Source organism: Rhinichthys klamathensis, unplaced genomic scaffold, assembly GCF_029890125.1.
Source record: "Rhinichthys klamathensis goyatoka isolate OS25496 unplaced genomic scaffold, OSU_Roscu_1.1 h1tg000348l_1, whole genome shotgun sequence".
NCBI lineage: Eukaryota > Metazoa > Chordata > Actinopteri > Cypriniformes > Leuciscidae > Rhinichthys > Rhinichthys klamathensis.
The window spans coordinates 105883-130867 of NW_026606860.1; the positions used below are offsets into that span (position 1 = coordinate 105883).

Below are 24985 nucleotides of genomic sequence, written 5' to 3' on the forward strand. Positions count from 1 at the left end.
AAAGAACATGCTACATAAAGACAGGCACCACTGTCCAGATATGAAAAGACCCTGTTCCCTTGTAAACTGAACAAAATAATCAAAAGCAGAGGAAACTGGAGCACATTCACTATTACAGGGCAATTTGTGTGTGTGTGTGTGTGTGTGTGTGTGTGTGTGTGTGTGTGTGTGTGTGTGTGTGTGTGTGTGTGTGTGTGTGTGTGTGTGTAAAAAGTAGGTTGCAGGAGTGTAAAACCGGTCAGAGAATGGTCAACAGATCAGATGGAGAAATTTGATGGATATCTGCTGTGTGGCCAAGTATGTGTGTTCAATTTATATAGCAGTTCAGTCTGCTGATAAAAGAGCTGCATTTGAGAGAGGCACAGTTTAAAATCTCAATGTGAGTGTGTGTGTGATCGTAGTAAATTGGGGATGAGAAATATTACAATAATACACTACCCTGGTTATATGACTAAGGACAATAGGCCATGGACACACACACACTAGCAGTTTCAGTTATACTGATCAGACCCCTATCAGTCATCAGATTTTGTGCTCCCAGCCATCTGATCCCACCATGCTTAGATTAATAGAAGAAAACCCGTGTTTATCTGTGTGTTGAGGAGCAGATGCATTCACTAAAGTTTAAATCACACAGTGTTATATGCAATCAGTTTTGACCTCTCTTTGTGTGTGTCCAAATCTTTTTGTAGTGAACTGAAGCACAGCATGGCTGAGGCTTGGATGACTGATTACACACGCACATACACAAATCCAGCACAGTAAGGCAATCTGAATACACAAACCATAGCAAATAAAGCGCTTCCATCTATTCTTCCATCTCTCTTATACTGTAACTGTTTTTCAACTTTGTTCAGCATAGCGAATACAAAGGATTGGGAAGGCAAAGGAACAAACAAACAAACAAATAATATCTAAAGCATTTTTCTTTTACAGAGCACACTGAGACCTGTGTAAAAATGGCTACAATCAAAAATGAGGCACTTTTATAAAAAAAAACGTTGTATTTAGATAGATAGATAGATAGATAGATAGATAGATAGATAGATAGATAGATAGATAGATAGATAGATAGATAGATAGATAGATAGATAGATAGATAGATAGATTTATTCTCAGTAATATTATGTTTGCTATATATTTTTCATCTATTTAACATCTCTCTTACAATAATTTAAAGTTTGTGGAAGAGGAAAAAAGGAATATCATTGGCTCCTTGTTGGCAGTGGCCCTTCATAAGTGGTTGAAGGACACGTCCATTTCAGTGATCTCTGGCGGTAATGTCCGTCTTTTGGCACAAATTTTATTTTGGCTGAACCAATGACAGCTAATGAGAGTAAATGTTGTTATGAGGCAAGGGCAGTTAAGAGTCCACTGCTGAGGGATGTGGGCAATCGCACCGTTTTTCAGATCACATCAGGTGCACACACAGACAAACGCATTCACGCAGGAAGGACAAGTGCTGACTGGACTGAATGCAGGAGCACATTAACAATCTGCAAAAAGAAAAACAGAGAGATACTCGGTTAGCCACCTTAAAAGTTTTTCTTTCTTTTCTTTTTTTAAATCTCAGAAGTAGAATACTGCTTGTTGAGGACCCATAATTACAATCAGTGACCTTACATAAAATATACAAATATAATGTCCACTCCAGATGAGCGATAAAATAAATGAATAAAAATACACATATACTACTACCATTATATACTACCATTCAAAGGTTTGGGGTCAGTAAGATTTTTGTTTTGAGAAATGAATGCTTTTATTCAGCAAGGATGCACTGATCAAAACTGACAGTAAAGACAATTATAATACAACATAAGATTTCTATTTCAAACTAATTCTGTTTTGTCTATTCATCAAAGAATCCTGAAAAAAATTTTTTTCATGTTTTACACAAAAATATTAAGGAGCACAACCGTTTTCAACATTGTGAATAATAATAAATGTTTCTTGAGCTGCAAATCAGCATATTATAATGATTTTTCTCAAGGATCATGTGACACTGAAGTCTGGAGTAATGATGCTGAAAAATCAGCTTTACCATCACTGGAATAAATTACATTTTAAAATATTGTAAGAATATTTCCAAAATTGCAGTTTTTCCAGTATTTTTGATCAAATACATATAAATAAAATAATATAGGAGGTTTAAGTGTAGTGTCATTACAGTACCAGACTACTAGATCAACAGTTGGATGAATCTTCAGACAGGACGGGTATGCCATGTTTTTAAGATGTGTTGAAAAACCTCAACCTTTACAAATGTAACAGCCCCTGTGAGAACAGCCCAATTGGATACTCTCAAATTCATTCTTGCCATTACTTCTCAACTAACAAACTTCCCCAGAAAGTTGTCACGTTTCCAGAGATTAATTTGTGCCTTAAAAATTGGGGTTATGTTTTTTTTTTAAATATCTGATTGTTTAAATCTCAAGGCAGCAAACACAAAGTATGTTTTCTCAGAGTTGCCTTCAGATTTGAGGTGTCTTCTGTCTTGGTCATTGGAGGACACTGGTGCCAGCTCTTAGTCTCAATGTTATAACAAACAGCATACCAGAGGATAACACAGTAACAGAGGCACCAAACCACTTTCAGTTTAGTCTACAGACAGGAGACAGCGAGAAAAGATTTAGATACACACACACATTCAAGCAGAAAAACACACTTGAAAATTAAAAAAAAGGAACTGAATAGACAGTAATGATAAGTGTCACTAGAAAATGATCATCACTTAGATTGTTTTATTTTGTTTACTCAAGAGTCGCAGTTCTTTCAGTGTATATTCTTTTCCATTCTCAGTATAAAAGCATCATTGAACAGGTCCCATAGGATTTTCAAAAAAAATGTCTTCACTGCACGCGTTTAAAGAGCATCAAAGTACTCTATTTCTGTACTTTTCACACACACACACACACACACACACACACACACACACACACACACACACACACACACACACACACACACACACACACACACACACACACACACACACACACACACACACACACACACACACACACACACACACACACACACACAGACACATACACGTCTGTCTATGCACAAATAGGCCAGACAGGGTCACAGACAAAGATGTAGTGCAGTATGTAAACGGCCAAGTGAGAGGCACCTCACACACAATCGACACATTGCAAATGCAATTGCTCAGTACTCGCACTGCAAACATTTCTCCCGGTAAAAGTCAGTGTAAACTCACACACAAGTCAATGATTCCACCCTGTCTAAATGTGCATGAATGCACACTGAAATTCTCAGGAAACTGTGCTAGAGAGACTGTCCTTGAGAATTCAGGAATTTTTTTTAAACTATAATTCCATTGGAAGAGGTTAACGTTGAAGTTTCAAGAATATTTCATATTTTATCTCACATTTTACAAAGTACCAGGTGGTCTGCAACCCCTGGTAAAAATTTGACTTTTTCAAGGGCTAATTCTTAAACTATTACCTCAATCCTAAATGTGTGGTTACTGTCTTGCATCATACAAAATATTATTGATCATTACTTACTTACCCCTAAGACTAAGCATGACATTATTTAAATCCGGTAAAGGTCTTTAGATACTAATATCTCTCTACCACCCTGATGCCACCTCTAGTTATTAAATTTTAGGTAGTTCAGGAAATAGGCATGCATTTCCTTCATAGTTACTTTTGGTGCAAGTAATTTAGTGAAAAAAAGTTTGTAATTATTCTCTTTCTTTCCTAGGATACACTAGAAGTCTAATAGGAAGATTAAGAATCGAATGAATGCAGTCATAAAAGTTTCTGAATATAGTCTGTGCTCACTGTTAAAATTCGAATTAAAACATTATTAAATTTTTGTTCATTTTAAATGCATTTAAAGGTACAATATGTAAGAATTTTGTAATAAAATATCCAAAAATCACTTGCACAGTGTGATATATTTCCTGCAGTTGTGTAATTACAATATCCCAAAAGTCTCCAAAGATTTTTTATTTCAGAGAAATTCCAATTTTAAATAAGTGGCCGTCCCGGAAAAAAATTTTGCCTGTCAATGACGCAATATCCGCGCTATCCTCGGTTTCCGTTCATACTGCCATTGCCATGATGTAACCATGGCGACAGACGTGGACAACTGCGTAGTGCGTAACGTTTAGCGGTACGCAGTTCTTGTTTCTTTCAAACATAGACCATGGCAAGCAGACTTTGGGACAAACAAGGAGAACTAAAATGAGGATCAATATCAGCGTGGCGTTTTTGAGATGCCGAGAGCTCCACGTCCGCGACTAACTTGGACTTGACAGAGCTTCTCGAGTCACGACTTGACAGCTTTATTAGACAGGTGAGCAAATGTACATAAAACAAATCATTGTTATAACATTAGCTCAACATGATGAAATATTAGAATATGGTCAGTATGTTAATGTTGATCTTGCTTACTGCTAGTTTCGTATAGCAAACGAACTACTAACACGTAGCGTTTATCACAGGTTCGCGTTTAAAGTATGTTCAGAGAGAACGGGGTCGTCCCCTAATTTAATAACAAATGATCATTTCGACAGAAGTGAATCAATCAAAACTAACTTAAGATGGAAAATAACATTATTCAAGAACCTCTATAAAGCCAAAACAATCTCATTTACCTTAAATTATGTTTATCTCTGTAAAGCTTGAAACTATCTACATTGTTAAAAGCGCTATAAATGAAGTTGACTTGAGAAATTCGTATTTATTATATTTATAGTTGCCCTTTTTTTAAAACCAGTTGATGCATGAAATTCGATGCATGAAATAGCGCTTGAAATAATGCATGAAATAACTGCTATGAAATAGCAGTTGATGCATGAAATAGCGCTTTTAACAATGTAGATAGTCTATGCGCATGCGTCTATGACGTCACCAAAACACACCTCCATCCACTACGTATTGGACCATCCAGCTACGTCATCGTGCTATAGGCTGCAGCGAGGACCTCTTGAAAATGGGCCCACCCGGGCCCAATGGTAGCGCCGCGGGTGGTTCAAGTGCAGCTTTTTACCCCGACGAGAGGCGACAACACAGTCGGCTTTCATCAGCGCTAGTTCGTCGGCGTCGGCTTGGTGTGTTCCAGGCAGTAAAATACTGTTAAATGTATACAGCACTGTAAAAAGCAATATTTTAGGTTTTACGGCATTGAAGGTAAATTAATGGTAAAAAATCTATAGCAGCTGCGGTTGAAGTAGCCTACTTTACTGCAAAAAATATGGTAGTAATATTTAAATGTTAATGTTAAAAAGTCAAGGGTGAAAAGCCAAACTAAAGCAAATAAATTTAATATTTTAAATAAAACATCAACATCTAAACCTCTGTTAATTCTCGATAAGAGCTTTTGTAGATGTATGACAGAAATAAAGTCAAACTGGTTTGTAAAAAGTGAAGCTGGTAATGCTGTTTGTGGGGTCGTTTAATCCTCCTCTTCTGAGATCTTGAGAGATTTAATGTCTTATTTTATCTTCAGTTGATTTCATCTAAGGCTGTGGCTGGAAGTCAGTTGTAGTTCTTGTGTTTCTGCTTGTCTCTTCTTTATCCGTTCTTGTTGTTCCTCTAAATTGACATTCCCAGAATTCCCTGCATGAAGCTCCACATTTGAAGTTATTTCATTTAAATAATTATGTTTCTTCTTAGTGGCTTTGTTACATCTAATGTTTTTTAATGAATGTTTATTGCATTATTTTAGAGTCATGTGTGTCACCATGACATGACAGTGTTTTCTATTTATGTGTATGACTGTGCACCTTCTTTATATTAATATATACCTCAGCTTGATATGGAAAGCTAATTGTGGTGAGCTTCCATCATCATGTGGTTTTCTGTTTTACCATCTGTATTATTATGGTGGTTATCACCTGTATAAAGCAGATTAGGACATTAGTGGGATGGTGTTTTAACATTAAATCAGTTAATGAAATAAATGTTTTTCAGCTATAAATATACGTATAGTCCGTAGCTTTTTTTTGGGTTAAAAATTATCCAAAATACATATTTGAGAAAATACACAACCAGCCAGTGTTCAAAACTCTCTGCTTGCCTTAGCTCGATTCAAAGCGGTAAGCTTGTAATAATGTTTTTAATTCCAGTGGTACTGGTGGATTTCCGCGGGAGATTCGAGCATGTCTTTGTATGAAGGTAAAATGATGTCATAATGAATCACATGCGAAGGGTAAGATTTGTGAAAGAGTACACAAGATTGCAAGCGTAAAATAAATTTGCATGCGCAAGAGAAGATTTGTAAAGGTGTAAATCGGCCTTCAAGTGTAAAAAAAAAATATTTGCCGCATTTAACTGTTATTCTTAAGTGTAATTCATGTATTGTGAAACTACAGCTTCATGCTACCACAAAATAAATAAGATCTGTATTCTTCAGACTTTCATTTTTCCGCGCTTACACTTTTGGGCACGGTTTTTGCGCACAAATGCGGCCAAAAGCATTGCAGGCCTGTGAACAGCAATCTGCAAGCGAAAACAACAGAGGCAGGAACTGCAAAACAGATGAATTCCGTAAAATCAAACTTTGTGTAAAAAATAAACTGTTGCAAATGTCTAAATGACTTGTTGTGTGCATTGGATAAAAAAGTTCTCGAAATAACCCGATCTGTACAGTTGCGTCTTTCTTTTACCTGCGCTTCCAGTTTTGGCACGATTCTCTCACTCACTGAGTTTTGCAAGCGCGAAGAGGAGGGCGGGTCCACCTTCATCAATGAGCTTCTCGCTGACACTCCGTTTACTCTGATCTGATTGGTTCAATAAACATGCCAGTCACCAGAACGCATCTTTATCTTTATTTGGCTCAGAAATGTTCTCATTGCCGAAATGGTACTTTTAATGCACACATACGTTTTAAATAAATAAATGAACAAATAACTAAGGTAACTAACTAAATAAATAAACCATGATTTCGAACAGAGATGGCGACAAAGAGGAAAGACTGCGGACTGCAGCTTTAAACCATAAATTTAAAGGGGTCATTTAATGGTACATGCACTTTTACAAGTTGATTGTACTGAAATGTGTGTTGGCAGTGCCTGTACACAACCATCATAAAATGATAAAAATCCATCCAGTGTTTTTGTTTTAATCTCCTTATATGTTTTCCCCTGTCTCAAATCAAGCCGTTCGACCGGGTGACGTCACACGGTCGGAAGCCCCTCCCACGATTGTTGATTGACAGGAGCGTTTCAACACAGACCCGCCCTCGCTCGTGAGGGAGCTGTCAATCATAGTCCGCGCGGACAGGCGCAGTCATTGTTTATATGCTGGAGCACTGTCTATGAGCAGAATGGCGTCTAAGCGATTGTGGTGTTCTGTTCTTGGGTGTAATAACGAACACAGCAGTCATTTTAATGTTGCTAAATCCGAACCGCTGAAGACGCAGTGGCTGAGTTTGTTTTCGAAGGGAATATTCCCCACGAGCAACGTCAATGCTTTCATGTTTGCGCGAATCATATCACACATCAGACTGCTTTATAAACGAGGATTAGTATAAAGCTGGATTTGCTAAGAAGCTGCTCATGAAAAAAGGATCGGTACCAGATATTCGTGTTCCTGCTGAATCTCCAGAAGAACGGAATTGAGTGTAACGTTTTATTAAACTTTATATTAATATATTAATCTTTGCAAATCGCTAGCTGCACGCTTCACAATGAATGCGTCTGGTTTACACTCAGGGTACATTACGGCATGTTTTCTATGTATGACGTTCTCAATATAATTCATAATCCCACGTTTATACTGAACAACGCGTTATGGTTATTGTGTTATTGTGTTACATATGGTGTATGCACAGAACAGAGGGGCGGAGTCAGCAAAGCTCATGATCATTTAAAGTCATATGCACTGAAACGGCGTGCTGAAAACAGAGCTGTTTTGACCAGGTAAAATAAGTGTTTTCTTACAATACTAATGAGAATTTTTAATTAAAGTATATTACAAACTTTTAATTTAGACCCTAAAGAATCATATTAGCTTGTACAAAAATGGCATTATATGACCCCTTTAAATAAACTCTTTTATGCTTCACAGAGGCACAATTATGATGCATAATCATTGTCAAGATGTCAATAACATAAAATATTTCAGTGATGTACAGGAAAGACAAAAAACAATGATATTTTATCTCCCAATAGAAATGCTCATTTGTGACATCACTAGTTGTGGGCGGGGCCCCATCTCATGGTTCTTGGACGAGCCCCACAAATTTGCTGTATGTGAACTGGCCAGCTGCCACCTTCACCTTACGAATTGCCACAGACTCTCAAGAGCAATGAAATGAATCCATCTCTCTCTCTCTCTCTCTCTCTCTCTCTCTCTCTCTCTCTCTCTCTCTCTCTCTCTCTCTCTCTCTCTCTCTCTCTCTCTCTCTCTCTCTCTCTCTCTCTCTCTCTCTCTCTCTCTCTCTCTCTACCTTACAATATTAGTAGTAAACACATGCATTACAATTCTCTCTTTCTCATCCAACTATCAGTCTAACTGTGCCTATACCCACTCCTGCTCTGAGTGGATACACATGAGTGAGTGTTTGTGTGTGACAGTGTGTGTGGATGGTTTGTTAACTGCAGACAGATCAATTGGCACTGCTCTCCGTACACCCACTTGAGTTAACCATAATCTCCCTGCAGACAAGCACCTACCCACACACACCCATATGCACACACACACACATATATGCATTATATATTTATTTATATGTATTGTGTTTCTTAACATAAATATAAATATTTCCTCTGTCCATTTCTTATTGTCTTATCAGTTGAGTGTCTAGACTGAAAATGAAAATCTTAGGATCTCAAAAGGTGAATTCATTGGCGTATTGTCTATCACGGTAGGCACAAGCACAAGTTCTAAAATCCTCCTGGATAACTTAATTATGGACATTATTTATTTATTTGCTAGAACAGTAACAGAACATTACCGGTACTAGAATATTTACACATTTACAACTTGGCTTTAACAAACCTGTCAGTAATTTTAAAATAAGCCTGAGCCCTGCTGAAAACTCCCGCATTGCTGGTCACCGGCATAAGGTGCTTTTTGCATGCAGGGACAAAGCATGGGATGCTGGTTGCTGGTTACCAGTATGGGAAGCGGATGTGCTGGTGGACCAGCTATACCGGCTAAGTTTTGCTTGAGAACCGCATGGTCCACCAGCTAGAACAGCACTACCAGCTCTAACCAGCATAAACCAACCTGGACCAACTTGGAATTCATGCTGGATTTTTCAGCAGGGAAGACCTTGATTAGCTGGTTGAGATGTTCAATAAGGTAAAGTGTTTGGCAGAAGTAAGTGGTTGGTTGAGGGCCTGTGACTGTCACTCTAGGTTTTACACCTTTGCAGACCTCGACCCTAACGAGTGTGTATGTGTGATACTATTAAAGGCTTGGAGAGGATGGGAGCTGAGTTTTGGCTGACAAGCAGAGACAGAGAGAAAGAAAGACAAGCAGGGGGAAGAAAACGAACAACACTCTCATTAGTATCACTAAGGAAACGAAACGGATGAGTGTCTTCCTTTGACGTAGGACAAATCAAAAGTCCAAAATAAGCATCAAACCTTCTTACTTGCACTACAAAAGCAAGCGTTAAAAAAGTTATAGGTTTGTATTGGAATAAACCAGGCTTAAAACTTAAAACTATATCCTTCAAATGGTCAAGCATGTATATTAAAGCAACTTTTCCTCTGCGGTCGCCCTACAGGTTGGAAGCGGAATTGTCCATTACCGCTGTCGTAAATAATTTAGCCTACCGCATCCTACTGTCGCACGCGCACGCACATGCTCTCTGTTTATCCAGCACCGGCTTTGGAATCAACAATGGCCACAGACAAGGTAGAGTATGATGCATGATTTTATGAAAGTGTAGTTGTAGTCTACTGTCGAGTACGTTTTTCAGTAAATAACTTCTTAAAGGCACAGTATTTAATTTTCCCAGCTAGAGGTTGCATTTTCAAAACAATAACAAAGGCATAGCTTGATGTGAAGGAGCGAGGAATGATGGGATTTGTCATCTTCACCTCCACTGCCGATGGAAATCAGTCTGACGGGGCTTACAAATCATGCTCATGGATGAGGTAATGAAATAAATATTTTATATAATTCTAATGAATTAGCCGCAAGTAACGTAATGTTTAATGCTAAATTACTAATACATGTCACTATAATTGTCGAATGAAGTGGCAGTGAAGCAGCGCAGTTTTAAGTGTTCAAAACAATCATACTAAAAGTACATTTGAACATACCCACAGCATTTGCAAAAAGGTTTACTATTTATGTATAACACATACTGTATTTAATTACACTGCTACCTGTTCACCAGACTCATTAAACAGTGTTAGATCCTCGTTTTATTTCTCCTCTTGTCCAAAACTCTTCTTGGGTCATGTGATTCACCAGTACGTTTAGGTTTCTTGAAGTTATTTTTTGGCGACAGAACCTGCTGAAAACGATAATGAATAATTGTGGTCCATGTCGACTGTGTGAAACAACCAAAGAGTGGCGTGCTAGACGCTACAACTACTGCTGCATTTTTCATGGGCAGTAACAGTGGAAATGGAGGATAACGTGAACATGCCACCATTGACAGGCGACGCAATGAGGAGGGACTTTACAATGGTTAAAGGGGGTCATATAATGCCATTTTTCTACAAGTTAATATGAATGTTTAGGGTCTAAATGAAAACTTTGTAATATACTTTAACTTTTATTAAAAATTCTCATTAGTATTGTAAGAAAACACTAATTTTACCTGGTCAAAAACAGCTGTTTTGAGCACGCCGTTTCAATGCATATGCCTTTAAATGATAATGAGCTTTGCTCACCCCGCCTCTCTGTTCTGCTGGCGTTTTGATACAACACACGTGGAGTGTTGCCTTGACAACAGTTGAGGGTATATTTTGGAGAAAGAATGGCGGCGGGAGTCTCTGAGGACACATCTGTGCAACCGTATCAGTTTGAACCGGACTCGGACCCGGAACAAGATGACGGCCGCAAAGAAGTTCGACGTTTCTGAATGGTTGGTTAATGTAATGTCACTTTGATCTATTTTTGTATGCACTGGCAGGGTAGAGAAGTGAGATACGAAGGCTAACTTATGTGTTTACTGATGTATACGTTAGTTCATTGACAGGTTGACGTTACAACTAATGGTCATGAAAAACTTTTTGTCGGGATTTGCAAAGAATATAAAGGTTAATAAAACTTTACACTCACTTCTTCTGGAGGTGCAGAGGGAACATAAATAGTTGGTACCGATTCTTTTTTCAGGAGCAGCTTCTTAGCAAAACCAGCTCATAATGACCCTCGTTTATAAAGCAGTCGGATGAGAAATGATTCGCGCAAACATGGACGCATTGACGTTGATCGTGGGGAATATTCCCTTCGAAAACAAACTCAGCCACTGCGTCTTCATCGGTTCGGATTTAGGAACATCAAAATGACTGTGTTCGTTATTACACCCAAGAACAGAACACCACAATCGCTTAGACGGCATTCTGCTCCAGCGTATTAACAATGACGGACTATGATGACAGCTCGCTCAGTGCGGGTCTGTGTTGAAACGCTGCTGTCAATCATCAATCGTGGGAGGGGCGTCCGACCGGCTCGATTTGAGACAGGGGAAAACATATAAGGAGATTAAAACAAAAACACTGGATGGATTTTTATCATTATATGATGGTTGTGTACAGGCACTGCCAACACACATTTCAGTACAATCAACTTGTAAAAGTGCATGTACCATTTTATGACCCCTTTAAAGGAGAACTCTGGCGCAAAATGAACCTTTGGTCTAATTACACATTGTTACCTAGTCAACCGTTATCTGAGATTTGTTTTCATGATTATCGAATGTAAATAGTTTTATCTCTAAAAACAGTTTAGCCTATAAAGCTAGTATAACGCTAGTATATTGGGCATAGAGTAATGACAAATAAAAATCGCTTGTTAATACCACTAACAAGGCTCAAAATAGCCCCACACTAGCACGGTAGCATAATGAGGGTCCCTACCTTCAAACCGAAGCATTGAGAACTTTGTCAGTGTCCAGACAGTTTAATAAGAAGATATTTTATACATACAGTCAACTTCGCGTATACAGGCAGAAGCCATCTTTGAAAAACAGTCTCTACCAGTCGATATACGAACGATCCAAGTGCGCTGGTGAGATGTGAACGAGCTATAAGTTGTGATAAGGTGAGCGCGAACAAATATGCATGCAGACAAAACATACCGTTTCTAAACTTTAGCCCTATGAGAGGTGTGTTACTGGGAAAAGGTACACCGAGGACAAATTGGATTTTTTTTCTCCGTTTTTTTTACTAATGATAATTCCACTTGGGTAATGTAATGAATCACTGCACATACACAAAAGACACACATACATTGACATGCAATAATGCTAGTGTGAGTAAATGCCCTTCCTTAGTCCACTGTAAAGGAATGTCTTCTCCTCAGGGCTGCTGATGGGTCAGCTAGATTACAGCTCCTCTGACCTACAACAACCTGCTTGTCTAGACAGTTTTGGGTTGGAGCAGATTCCCCTCTTCTTAGCACCACTGTGGTGACTGGGTTTGTATGAGGTAAAGCCTTCAGAGCGTCACTTTGAGTCACACAATACCTGCATTGACGCTCTGACTTGTCTGTCTCTGCTAATCTTTCTCTCTCAATCTAGTCTTAACCTTACTGTCTTTCTGAGGCCATATTCTCTCTGTTAGTCTATTCTTTTGTTCTCTGGTGTCATCTTTCTTTTACCCACTAAAAACATTTCTTTGTCTTTCATACTATTAGTCTTGTCCAATATCCTGCCCTTGTTTTTGAATCACCCCCGCTCACTTTCCACTCTAATGGTAAGTAGTTTACGTAAGATGGTTTTCAGGATGCTGAACTAAATAGTACACTCAAGGATACTACCTTGACATTCTTTCTTTCTTTTTTTTATTATAGTTTTGAATGACTCTAAATCTTTGTTCAGCAAATCTGAGATATACCAGTTATGGAAGATCGGACACTTGGTTAACCCTTAAACAGGCAAGAGTGGAAAATGCTAAGCAAAAAATTATTTAATTTCATTTTTTATATCATCTGGACTTAAATAAAACATATCCAAAAATTTTTTTTTTAAATTTGATATATTTTGGATTTTATGAGTTGTGTCTCCTGAGATACGTTGCCTGATTAGGGTATAAAAAAAGGACCAAGTCATTAATCTGTTAACTGTTACTGCCACTGTATGATTAAAACAATTATATCCCATACTTTACCTGATCTAATGTTGACAAATTATATATCATTCGAAAGCTTACGAACTCAAGATTCAGCCTGTGAAACACGTTTTGAAATTGGACGTTGTGTTACCATAGAAACGGTATTCTAAATTCTTTTAATGGGCTCCTCCCCTTTTGGGCATCGTAATGTTTCATAATTTATGATCAAAACCTTTTCTAATCTTGACAAAACACATATTGTCAGAAAGGTCTGAGTCTCAAGCATGGGCGTCAGTTTGGTTTGAAATGTGGTGGGGACAGAGCTATATTCCAAAGCATTCTTGAATTACAATCATTTAAGTTTGAATAGTGCATTTTAAATAGAACTAGTTTAGTACCTTTTGTATTCCCTAAACAAGCAACGTGTCTCAGGAGACACATACATTTCAAAACGTGCTAAATAACAACATGAACAACATATTACTTAATTTTCTCCTTCAGCACCTTAAGACAATGTTCACAATTAATGTTAGCAGTATTCTTTTTTTTTTTCAGAAGAAAAGTAAGTTTAATATATATTTACTTATCTCAAAATCTGAACGTTCTGCACCACTGGCAGCCATGTTGGATTTAGGTCAGGCTGACTAATTGATCACAAAAAATTTGAAGCAAATCATGTGACCACCATACTCAAGACAGACCAGGCTGTCATAAGTGATAAAAGAACTTGATGAAAAAATCGTTCTTATGCCCCAAAAAAAGACAATAAAAACGATGTATCTCGTGAGACATGTTGCTTGTTTAATAATTAGTGGTGCATGCACTGGAAAACACACTCAGAACACTTTAGCATGGGCAAGCACCACTTACTTTTTCTACAGAAAACTTAAATTAAATCGCAGTGCAATTTCTGTTCCACTTGCAGCGCCAAATGGAATTGCAAATAAAATGTTTGTTTACAAAACACTTCCTCCATCTGCTGTAGTTTGGAAAAATAGGTAACCTTGCCCTCAAAGCCATTGGTTGAGTCAATGTTGCCATGTTGGGCTCCTTAAACAATCAGAGCAATGTTGAACACATAGGGCATTATTTTAACGATCTATTAAGCGCATGGTCTGAAGCGCACGGAGCAAGTGCACTTAGGGCGTGTCCGAATCCACTTTTGCTAGTTTAACGACGGGAAAAACGGTCGGCGCTTCTGACGCATGGTCTAAAAGGGTTGTCCCTATTCTCTTAATGAGTAATGGGTGTGTTTTGGGCATAATGTGCAATAAACCAATCAGAGTCTCATCTCCAATTCCCTTTAAAAGCCAGTCGCGCTCGCGCCAGGGCGGATTCGCTATTTACATGGCGGAATTTGCAATGCTTCTCTGACGAGGAAACGGATCTGCTTGTGCGCGAGATTAAAGCGCGTGAGCAGACCATCTACGTGACAAAGTGTATGCGCGTTGTGGACCCACCTATAGGCGCACATTACTAACACGCTCTTTAAATAACAAAAAAAATATTGCGCCATTGACTTTAGACCAGGTTTCAGTTGGTCAATGGCGCAGTCTATTTCAGTTGCCTCAAAATAGCAACGCAACAATGTGCCTGAACACACCTTGTTTTCAGACCACCACGCCCATTGGTGCACAAATGGGCGCAAATGCATTTGCTATTTAAACAACGTGGAGCAGGACGTGAAAACTATAAAATGCGCCGGGCTGAAACTAGCAAAAAACATTTGCATTGCGCCAGGTGTATGATAGGGCCCATAGTGTTTAAACGTTTTGAGAAAATAAATACAGTTGTCTTTCTGCACAATCGGCAATGATGATTTAACAGCAAAACTTTGCATACAGCAGCTTAATTAAGACATTTTGGGTGAACATTCAACTTTATGCAGACAGGGATCGAGAAAGTGCAGGGTTGAGAACCACTGGATAACACTGACCTGAAGCCTATCATAAAATCAAAAGAAGCCACTCGTCTGGCTAGTCGTTTTAAGACAGCTATGCACCTGTTCTGTGGTCAATGGCATGTCACAGAGCGTGAAGTGAATTACATATGAAAATCATGTCCACAGTCCCAATTTAGAGCTAAAACATTTAATAAAGGTTAGAAGTTAAGACCACATTCTTGCAGAGAGTCTATATGTTACCAAGAGAGAGATAGAAGGTCAAGATGAAAGACTTAGAAGAAGAAAAGGAGAAAGAGAAAGAGAAAAGAGGAGAGAGATGAGTAGAAGCAGAACCACATTCAGGAACATTTTCAGCTAGACTGAAGTTAAATAGCCATAATTATCTACAATCACAGTGAGTTAAATATATATGCGGATACAGGGCTGCTCAGAGGTATCCCTTATAAACACTTAGATAAGCCACAAATATGCTATATTCTCAATCCACACACATCACAGGCACACACGCATATGTCTGTACTCACTCACACTGCCCTTATCATGCATTCATAAACTGTAACAAACACACACTCAAAACCAACAATGATCTGTGGTTAATACAACGCAAAAGCTGTCAGATTCTTCTTATACTCCACCTCCACTTCACAAATGGAAACAGGCAGAGAGCAGAACGTGCCCTCTTAACAAAATTTACTATTGTTCTATATCAAAAGAGAGGAGTGAGGCCCCAAAATAACCCTTGAAAAGCCCATTACCATCACTGTAAGCATCAGCAGGAAATATTTTGTCATTTTAACACAAATCCACTGAATAACAAATAAAAAATGATTACATGAGTCTTGAATGAATGTTAGAATCATATGTTGATATGGAATATTGTTACTTTAAAAGCATTATTATTCTGATAAGGAGATAAGAATTAAAAAAAAAATCTATGAGAGGTGATACCACTAATCATGTTCTGTGAGAACACCATTGACAGTTTTGAGAAAACCAGAGATTAATACTTTGAAAAACTAAATGGTAACAGTATAAAAATAAAATAAAATAAATAATAATTTATTACATTTATATAGCGCTTTTCTAGGCACTCAAAGCGCTTCACATGGAAGGGGGAATCTCCTCAACCACCACCAATGTGCAGCATCCACTTGGATGATGCGACGGCAGCCATATTGCGCCAGAACGCTCACCACACACCAGCTTACTGGTGGAGAGGAGACAGAGTGATGAAGCCAATCAGTGTATATATATATGGGGATGATTAGGAGGCCATGATGGACAGAGGCCACTGGGCAAAACTGGCCAGGATGCCGGGGTTACACCCCTACTCTTTCGAAAGACATACTGGGATTTTTAATGACCACAGAGAGTCAGGACCTCGGTTTAACGTCTCATCCGAAGGACGGTGCTCTTTGATAGTATAGTGTCCCCGTCACTATACTGGGGCGTTAGGACCCACACAGACCACAGGGTGAGCACCCCCTGCTGGCCTCACTAACACCTCTTCCAGCAGCAACCTGGTTTTCTCAGAAGGTCTCCCATCCAGGTACTAACCAGGCTCAGCCCTGCTTAGCTTCAGTGGGCAACCAGTCTTGGGCTACAGGGTGATATGGCTGCTGGCATATCACCCTGATATGCCATGGAAAGGCAAACAGTATGGAAAGGCAAACATGAATTGGGCTTCAGTAATGGAGCAAATAAAGTTTAGTAGTGTACAGTGTTTTTACCTTTGCTGTCCTTCCTGCTGCTCTGATGAACTCTCAATTCATCCGATTTGATGAAATCAATCCTGGCATATGTGTTGATGCTGGAGGTGGTGTTTCCTCCTGCTCCACCCAATCCCCCAGTCAACCCTCCAACTACAGGAGAGAAAAATGAGTGAGGACCAGAAGGTCCATCCACACTGGTTTGATTCTCCTTACTGACTAAGTCTAAATCAATGTAGTTCAGGCCTTGCTCCAGGTTTAAGGAAGATGCCTGAGCAGCAGGAAGAGTTGCCACTCCAGGGCTGGCACACTGTGGAGAGGGTGGCTGATTATTAGACCAAAGGTTGTTCTCTAATCCTTGCTGTCGTGGTGGACCACAATGTGGTGTTTCAGGAAAAGGAGAAGGGGAAGCAGAGGGGGAGAGGTTGAGAGTTGGAGGTGCTATGAATGTCTCAGAGCGATGCCGCCTTCTTGCTGATGATTCCGCCCTCACTAGATGGGCACCCTGGTCCACATTTGAAAAAGCTTTGGGTGAAGGATAATTCATGTTATGCTCCTGCTCCATGGAGGATGGTAGAGGTGTTTGGCCAGGTTTAGGGGACATGGATGTTTTATCTCCATCCAATCCAAATTTCATCTCAGTATAGTCTGTAAAAGGAGCAGCAGTGACATCTGTAGATGTCAAGCTTGTCATGCTGCTCTTCCTGAGTCCCATTTCCACTTCTTGTTTTACATGAGAAGCTCTGTTGATCTCCTCTCTGACCTTTGGAGCAGGTTTAAAAGAAGAGAGAGGAGTGAGAGAAGGTGAGTTACCTAAGTCCATGTTCACATATTCAGAGGATAAAGAGATAGAGGTGGAGAGGGGTGCTGAGAAGCTCCGGGGAAGGTTGGCAGATCCACCTTGACATGGCTGTGGTCGGTGAAAGGCTCTTTGTTGTCTTTGTGCCATGGAGTTCCCTGGCTCAGCTGTAGTCCTCCCCTTGTTATGTCCTCTTCGCTCACTCTGATAAATAATGCTCACATACTCTCCAGGGCTCAAGGATGCAGTTGGGAGCAAAGTCTCCTTGACTCTCGGCAACGTATTGGCTTTGGACATATCCACAAAAAAGTTGGACAACTTGTCCTTTCTTGGCTGTAAATGACCCTGTTTCTGAAAACCTGGCCCACATTTCTGCTGGTGATGGTGTTGGGCTGAAACTTTGGGGTGAGCTCCCCCTACCCTGTGTCCTGTGGTCAGTCTGGCTGCTCTTCCCACTCCACCAACAGACAGAGACAACGACCTGTCTTCAAGGCTTTCACTGCTAGCTGAACTAGAGGAGAAAGAGGATGAGGACAGAGAGAGTTGTCCACCACCACCTGAGCCCACAGGTGTGTCCCCTCCACAATGGTAACCAACCTTTCCTCCAGCTTCACCTCTACCCATACAAACCCTATCCAGATCATCTTCAAAACGGGTTGAGAGGGCAGTGTGTTTATATGAACGTGGCAGCGAAAAATAAGAATAGACCATCTTTGGCTGCTGTGGTTGCTGCTCTGGGTGTGATGGAGGAGTACTGCAAGCTGACCTGGCACTAATAGGTGACATGTTCATGTAGTCGCTGCCTGCCCGACTCTCCATGCTGCCCCTGCTGCCCCAAATGCATCCACTCAGGCCATGCAAGTCTGGTGAACAGCTACTGTTAGGAGACATCATCATGTAGCCCTCATTAATGGGTAGGCGGATTTGCTGAGGGGGTGAGACACTACTATTAGGAGTCATGGCCATGTATTCATCTCCACCCTTTGGCACTACATCTGAACCAGAAACTGATAGTGACAATGAAGCAGGAGGAGCTGTAACACCTGGCAACATGGACATGTAGCCACTCTCAATTGAGGAGTCTTCAGGCCCCCCTTTAGTACTGACACCTTTGTCTGCTGAGTTTTCCTGCACCAATGATGTTGTAGCTGAACCCCCTGAGCCTCGGCGTGAAATGAAAGACTCTCTACTTGCACTGCGTGACATCACTGCATAGTCTTCTTCATCCTCTTCTTCCTCCTCCCTGCGGTGTGGGACCAAACGCTCCTGGGTAGAGGTGGGGGGTAAGGAAGCACGCTTGCTGAGCAGCCTGCGGTCAGCCTCACACTCGCGACTAGATGAACGACGAAGAACCTTGCGTCCATGAACACGTTTGTGAGACCCTTCTCTGTGACCCATCAGGATATAACTGGCTCTACCTTCAACAAGGGCACCAGGGAGCCCTGAGGCAAGCAGGGAGTGCTCTCCGGGGCTGGAGCCATACTCATCTGAGGAACCATAATCACTAGGTGATCCTGACATGGACACTCTCTGAGGAATTCGAGCATAAGTGCAGATGGGCACTGTTCCAAAGGCAGCTCCACCTAACCCACATTCTGACCCATGACCAGAACTGGATGAGAGGCTGGGGGCTGGGGAAGGTGCAGGGTTTGGGGTGTATCGTGCTAGGCTGAGGGTGATCTTCGCTGGAGTGGGTGCTCGTGTGGGTTTAGGCCTCAGGGTTGGGGTAGTTGAGCAGGATGAACCATTGAGACTCGGACTTGTGCTGAGTGCCGTTGCTCTGCCCCCTCCATCCTCTGTACGAGCCCCAATGCTGGCTGTCCGTGACCTAGAGAATCCGTGCCGTGGAGTTGGAGACGTGTTGGTGTTCGAGACTCCAGGGGTTTCCGTTCTAGCACGTCTGGAAAAACCAACCTGGGAAGGTGGTAGATTTGGGTGGTGTCGTCTAGAAGGTACACTGATAGGGTTAGAGGCAGTTCCTCCTCCACAGCTCACACCAACAGTTTGGGATTTGCTTCTTTGACGAAACTCTTCACTCAGAGCCTTCATGGCCTCAAGAAGGGTCTCATGCATGTTCTGTGCCACCACTGAATCCTCTACTTGCATCCAGAATTCTCCAGGGCCTGTCATGGCAGAACGACCCACTTCAATGAAAAAGAAGTTCTCTGAGTGGCCACAGCGTCGAACATTCATCAGCTGGAGGACCACAGCTGCAACATCAGAGTTGAGTTTGACAAAGTTGACTGTTTTGTCCGTTAAGCAAAGTCTGTAGATTCCAACTAGATTCCTGGCCTGGCCCAAACCTTTTGGCCAGACTTTAACTTGCCAGACCTCCTTAAAGGCAGGACCAGGGGAAGGCAGTTCACAGTCTCCTCCACTGCCACACTCATCAGGAGTCTTACCTACAGATACAAAATAAAAAGATAGAAACACAATATAAAAATGTAATAAACATGCATATATTTAAATAAATTGTAAAGTATGTAGTACTCTGCTGATTGTGTCAATAGAGACATTTAAATATCAGATCATTTCCAATCAGAATTGTCACAAAAAAAATGTAGCCTATGTCCAAAAATGTCCACAGCACACTATTAGTCAAAGGAAGTTTTGTGTTATTAAGCCACACTAATATAAATAAAAAAGTCACTTGTTGGTCACATCATTAAAGTTGAGTAGAATTGTATTAGTGAAAAAAAAATATTGTTTAGAATTAAAGTCGTGAAAAATACTATATTTCACTATATTTTCAATATATGTAGAGCAAAATGTTAAGATGATGTTGCTCCTCTAACCCAATGTTATCTTCTTAAAAGAATGGCATGAAATCATGTCATTTTATTATGTAATTCACAAATTACTCTCTAATAATTCTCTCTCTCTCTCTCTCTCTGTGTGTGTGTGTGTGTGTGTGTGTGTGTGTGTGTGTGTGTGTGTGTGTGTGTGTGTGTGTGTGTGTGTGTGTGTGTGTGTGTGTGTGTGTGTGTGTGTGTGTGTGTGTGTGTGTGTGTGTGTGTGTGTGTGTCAATAGAGGTAAACTTTTTTTTTATTTCTCTAAATTATTTTATAAGATTTAAGTTGTGGAGTGGATGAAAAATTGTCCTTACCTCTACACGTTTTGAGAGGGTCATAGGGTCAAAATGTTGTTACATTTTTGTGACAGCTTTTAGTTAAGAAGAGAAAGTAGCACTGTGCCGATCAAACCAACCAGCCCAAGTCAGAACAAATTTTGACTGGTTAGGTTAGTGTATAAACGGTTGCATAATATATTAGTGTATAATATAAAACTGATTTGGCTGCTGTTTGCATGCCATTTATCTGACCAATGTTGCACATTTCTAAAAAATGGAGAAATCTCCGTGCAGTTGCTGGATACAAACACTACAGCCAAGTGAATCCATTATAGCCTTTACGGACGCAAATTAAACCGAGGAAGGCTTATAGAATCGCTTGCTCGGCAACGAATGTCTCCATATCATCACACTCGCTGATGGCCTGCTGTTCAACTCGGTGATCGGTTCATTCAGTGGCGGGGTGGCGGGGTCATGTTCTACCAAAACACGAGGGATAGGGCAAGAGGAGACCCGTATTCCAATAAACACGCACGGCTGCCGCGGCTCCCCTCCCCGACAGAATCGCTATGACAGAAATGTAGGTTACACGTACAACATGCACAAATGTGTAGAAAAACAAAAACAGTCCTGACTCCTGAGCGCTGCAGCAGCGCTGCACCACTCTCTCACAACGCGCTGTATAGGCTACGGTAGTTGTGTCTAGTGATGAGAGCATTCAAATAGTAGCTACATCTCGATTTTCTCTAAACAATTCAATTAAAATTAAATGATGAATTTGTCTATTCATGGATGCATTGTATGGTTCACAAAGCATGCACCGTATTCAATCTGGCCATTTTAATACCGCTTGCGTCCACATTTCCAGGTGTGGTGGGTACAATAAACAGACGGGTGGGGTAGAACGTGCATTTGAATCCAAACGGCTTTGCAAATATAGATCCTCTGAAGCCAAGGGGGCTCCCATCATCAACACGCAAGTTGATGGGCAGGTTAAGAAACTACAACCACCAAGGCATGATGCTGCATATATGCGAAAGACAGGTCATTCACGAATTCGACTCAAGGGTACAACATAATTTCTGACTCACATTTACACTGTAGATCCAGCATGGCCTGGTACCATTCGTTTTGGACCTCCTCAGTGTCCGCGGCTATGGCAAAGCTCTCCCCGCGGGTATACAGCACTATCATGTGCTTGTTCTTTGAATCTGCCCGTTTGTTGATGTTGAAGCAAGAGTCTATGTTCACTGCTTTCTTTGGGACTGGTGATTTGCTTCGGAATTTCTTTTCGTTTTCATAATATTCTAGTCTGGCCGGGCCCTGCTCCGATGCAGCCCGGAGAACGAAAAAGCGCCGGTGCATAGATTTCTGCTTGCGGAGATAACCGCTTTTCCGTACGTCCTCGTAGCTCTGCTGCTCCATCGCCAGCTGGTTCTCCATTGCTGGCCGAGTTGCTTGGGGGTTTTTTATCCACCAATGCCTGCCTAAAATCTGTGGTATGTTTTACATTCGTTCATGATAGCAGCAGATCCTCTTCTCTCTCATCATGCAATCATGAGCCCTCGAGGAGAGCCCAAATACGCGCTTGAGATTGTTTTCCTCCTGGTCCAGCTTGTATGGTTGTGTGCACCCAGGCTCCACTGACAGGCGTGCACATGCGGCATGCGACGTCTGCACTAGCATGCGGTTCTGCTATGTATCATTGCAAGCGTACCAAAATTGTTTACTGTACAGCCCTACCTCGGATGCCACCCTCTGCCTGCACGTCTATGAGACTGGTAAACCCGTTAATGCCAGTACATGTAGGCTACACAGAGCAGAACTGAGACTGCACTGATTTCAGTCTTCAGTCTGCTATGGATTCGTTAAAAGATACAAACATCCTCAAGGTTTAATGAACACATTTCTTGTGCGGCTGTGCCAGGTTTTCTATTACACATTAAGGGTGCTTAACTGCCAGTCTGGATATGGCAATTTAGAGGGAATGCATGTCGGAATTATTTTTTAGAATAATGTTTAAAAGGAAAATATACACATGATTCTAATTTTCACGTAGTATTGCATTTTTTAATTATTAAATGCGGAATCCCCCTCTCCACTGTCATTGGCAAGTCTCTTGCGCTAGTGCATCATTCATGGTGAGGCGTTTGCGACACCTGTTGGTTGCCTTTTGCAATGTTTTTGTGTCAGTGCAAATAAGGCGAAACTCATTTGACAGTTTTCACCCGAATCAAGACAAGATATTAATGCTGATGCAAAATTTATTTCTGCAGTTTGCTGAACTGCATATAAACGTTATAGGCCTATATACAACAGAAACATGAAACAGATCATATTTCAGCCAAAAACGATCAATTTAGTAAGAGAGGGATATAGTTCAGGGACTTAGTCTTAAACTGTAATAAAATAATGAGATCTCAAGATTTTCTTAACTAACACGTTAACGTGTAAGAAAACAAAATGAATATATGTAGGCTAATTATGGAAGCAAATAAGAGACATAACTATTTGAAATTTAACAGCCACTGAATACTTAGTTTTGAAATATTTTATTTTGAAAAACATTTATCTGAATTTATTTGCTCTGAATTCACCCCTTTGAAATTATTTGACTTTGGAAATCTATCTGAATTTATTTGTTTCGAATTTACCTCTGGCATTTATAGGCCTATGAAAATTCTTGATTTCCATTTTAAAACCTGAATTTCGATTAATATTTTTCAATGCTCACAAATTCAGATACAAAAAAATATCAACTTACAGAATTTCAGATAAAATAGATTCAGGTTGATCAAATTTGATTGCTCAAATTTAGATCTCAAATTCGACTGCTCAAATTCAGATCGAAAAATTCAAGTTAAATATTCACATGGTAACATCCGGGCTACCCAGGATAGGAAAAACAGCTGAGCCTGTGTAGAGCCATATAGAGATGTGGCTCTGAGCCTGTGTAGAGACAGAGCGTATTTAGGCCACGCCCACACCGGGGGGAAACAATCCAACCGTCTCCATTGACTTTGCATTGCGAGAGGCTGCCTCCTTACAACATAGGCTATAACAAAAGACCGAAAATGCCTAAAAGCTGCTGTGTGACAAGGTGTACAGCAAACAAGCTAAAAAAAAACAGAAATACATTTTTATAAGCTTCCGAACCGTAAAAGCCAGTCTTTAAGGAGACAAAAGTAGATAGGCTAGAGCAATATCCCAGCTAACAGGGAACGTTCCCAGAACATTCACTAACGTTCTTTAAAAGTTGTGTAAATGTTAGTACAAAACGTTATTAAAATAATGTTTTCGGAACGTTCATATAACGTTATTAACGTTCTTGTAACGTTGAGAGAAAACGTTCTTAGAACAATGTTCTTGGAACGTCTTTATAACGTTATTTGTGATTGATGAACGTTCTCATTACGTTGATAGAAAACGTTCTTAGAACAATGTTCTTGGAACGTCTTTATGACGTTATTTGTGATTGATGAAAGTTCTCATATCGTTGATAAAAAACGTTCTTAGAACAATGTTCTTGGAACGTCTTTATGACGTTTTTTGTGATTGATGAACGTTCTCATTACGTTGATAGAAAACGTTCTTAGAACAATGTTCTTGGAACGTCTTTATGATGTTTTTTGTGATTGATGAACGTTCTCATTACGTTGATAGAAAACGTTCTTAGAACAAAGTTCTTGGAACGTCTTTATGACGTTATTTGTGATTGATGAAAGTTCTCATATCGTTGATAAAAAACGTTCTTAGAACAATGTTCTTGGAACGTCTTTATGACGTTTTTTGTGATTGATGAACGTTCTCATTACGTTGATAGAAAACGTTCTTAGAACATTGTTCTTGGAACGTCTTTATGATGTTTTTTGTGATTGATGAACGTTCTCATTACGTTGATAGAAAACGTTCTTAGAACAATGTTCTTGGAACGTCTTTATGATGTTTTTTGTGATTGATGAACGTTCTCATTACGTTGATAGAAAACGTTCTTAGAACAATGTTCTTGGAACGTCTTTATAATGTTATTTATGATTGATGAAAGTTCTCATTACGTTGATAGAAAACGTTTTTAGAACAATGTTCTTGGAACGTCTTTATGACGTTATTTGTGATTGATGAAAGTTCTCATAACGTTGATAGAAAACGTTCTTAGAACAATGTTCTTGGAACGTCTTTATGACGTTATTTGTGATTGATGAAAGTTCTCATATCGTTGATAAAAAACGTTCTTAGAACAATGTTCTTGGAACGTCTTTATGACGTTTTTTGTGATTGATGAACGTT

The 24985-nt window shown here is 40.1% G+C and overlaps 1 protein-coding gene across 2 annotated transcripts in view; it reads right to left on the bottom strand.

The window, feature by feature from the left end:
- Positions 1-588: 588 nt before the first annotated feature.
- si:ch211-284e13.4 (insulin receptor substrate 1-B) overlaps positions 589-24985 on the bottom strand; it is a 49575-nt gene continuing 25178 nt past the window's right edge. The window contains exons 1-3 of one of the 2 annotated variants that reach the window (XM_056232561.1): positions 21790-22505; positions 16850-20029; positions 589-1496 (exon numbers count right to left, since the gene is read on the bottom strand). In XM_056232561.1, the coding sequence (XP_056088536.1) occupies positions 1489-1496; positions 16850-20029; positions 21790-22141 (3540 nt within the window). In that variant the 5' untranslated portion in view covers positions 22142-22505 and the 3' untranslated portion in view covers positions 589-1488. Of the gene's footprint in view, positions 1497-16849; positions 20030-21789; positions 22506-24985 lie in introns of those variants that run through there. The other variant, XR_008803721.1, reaches the window with a different exon arrangement.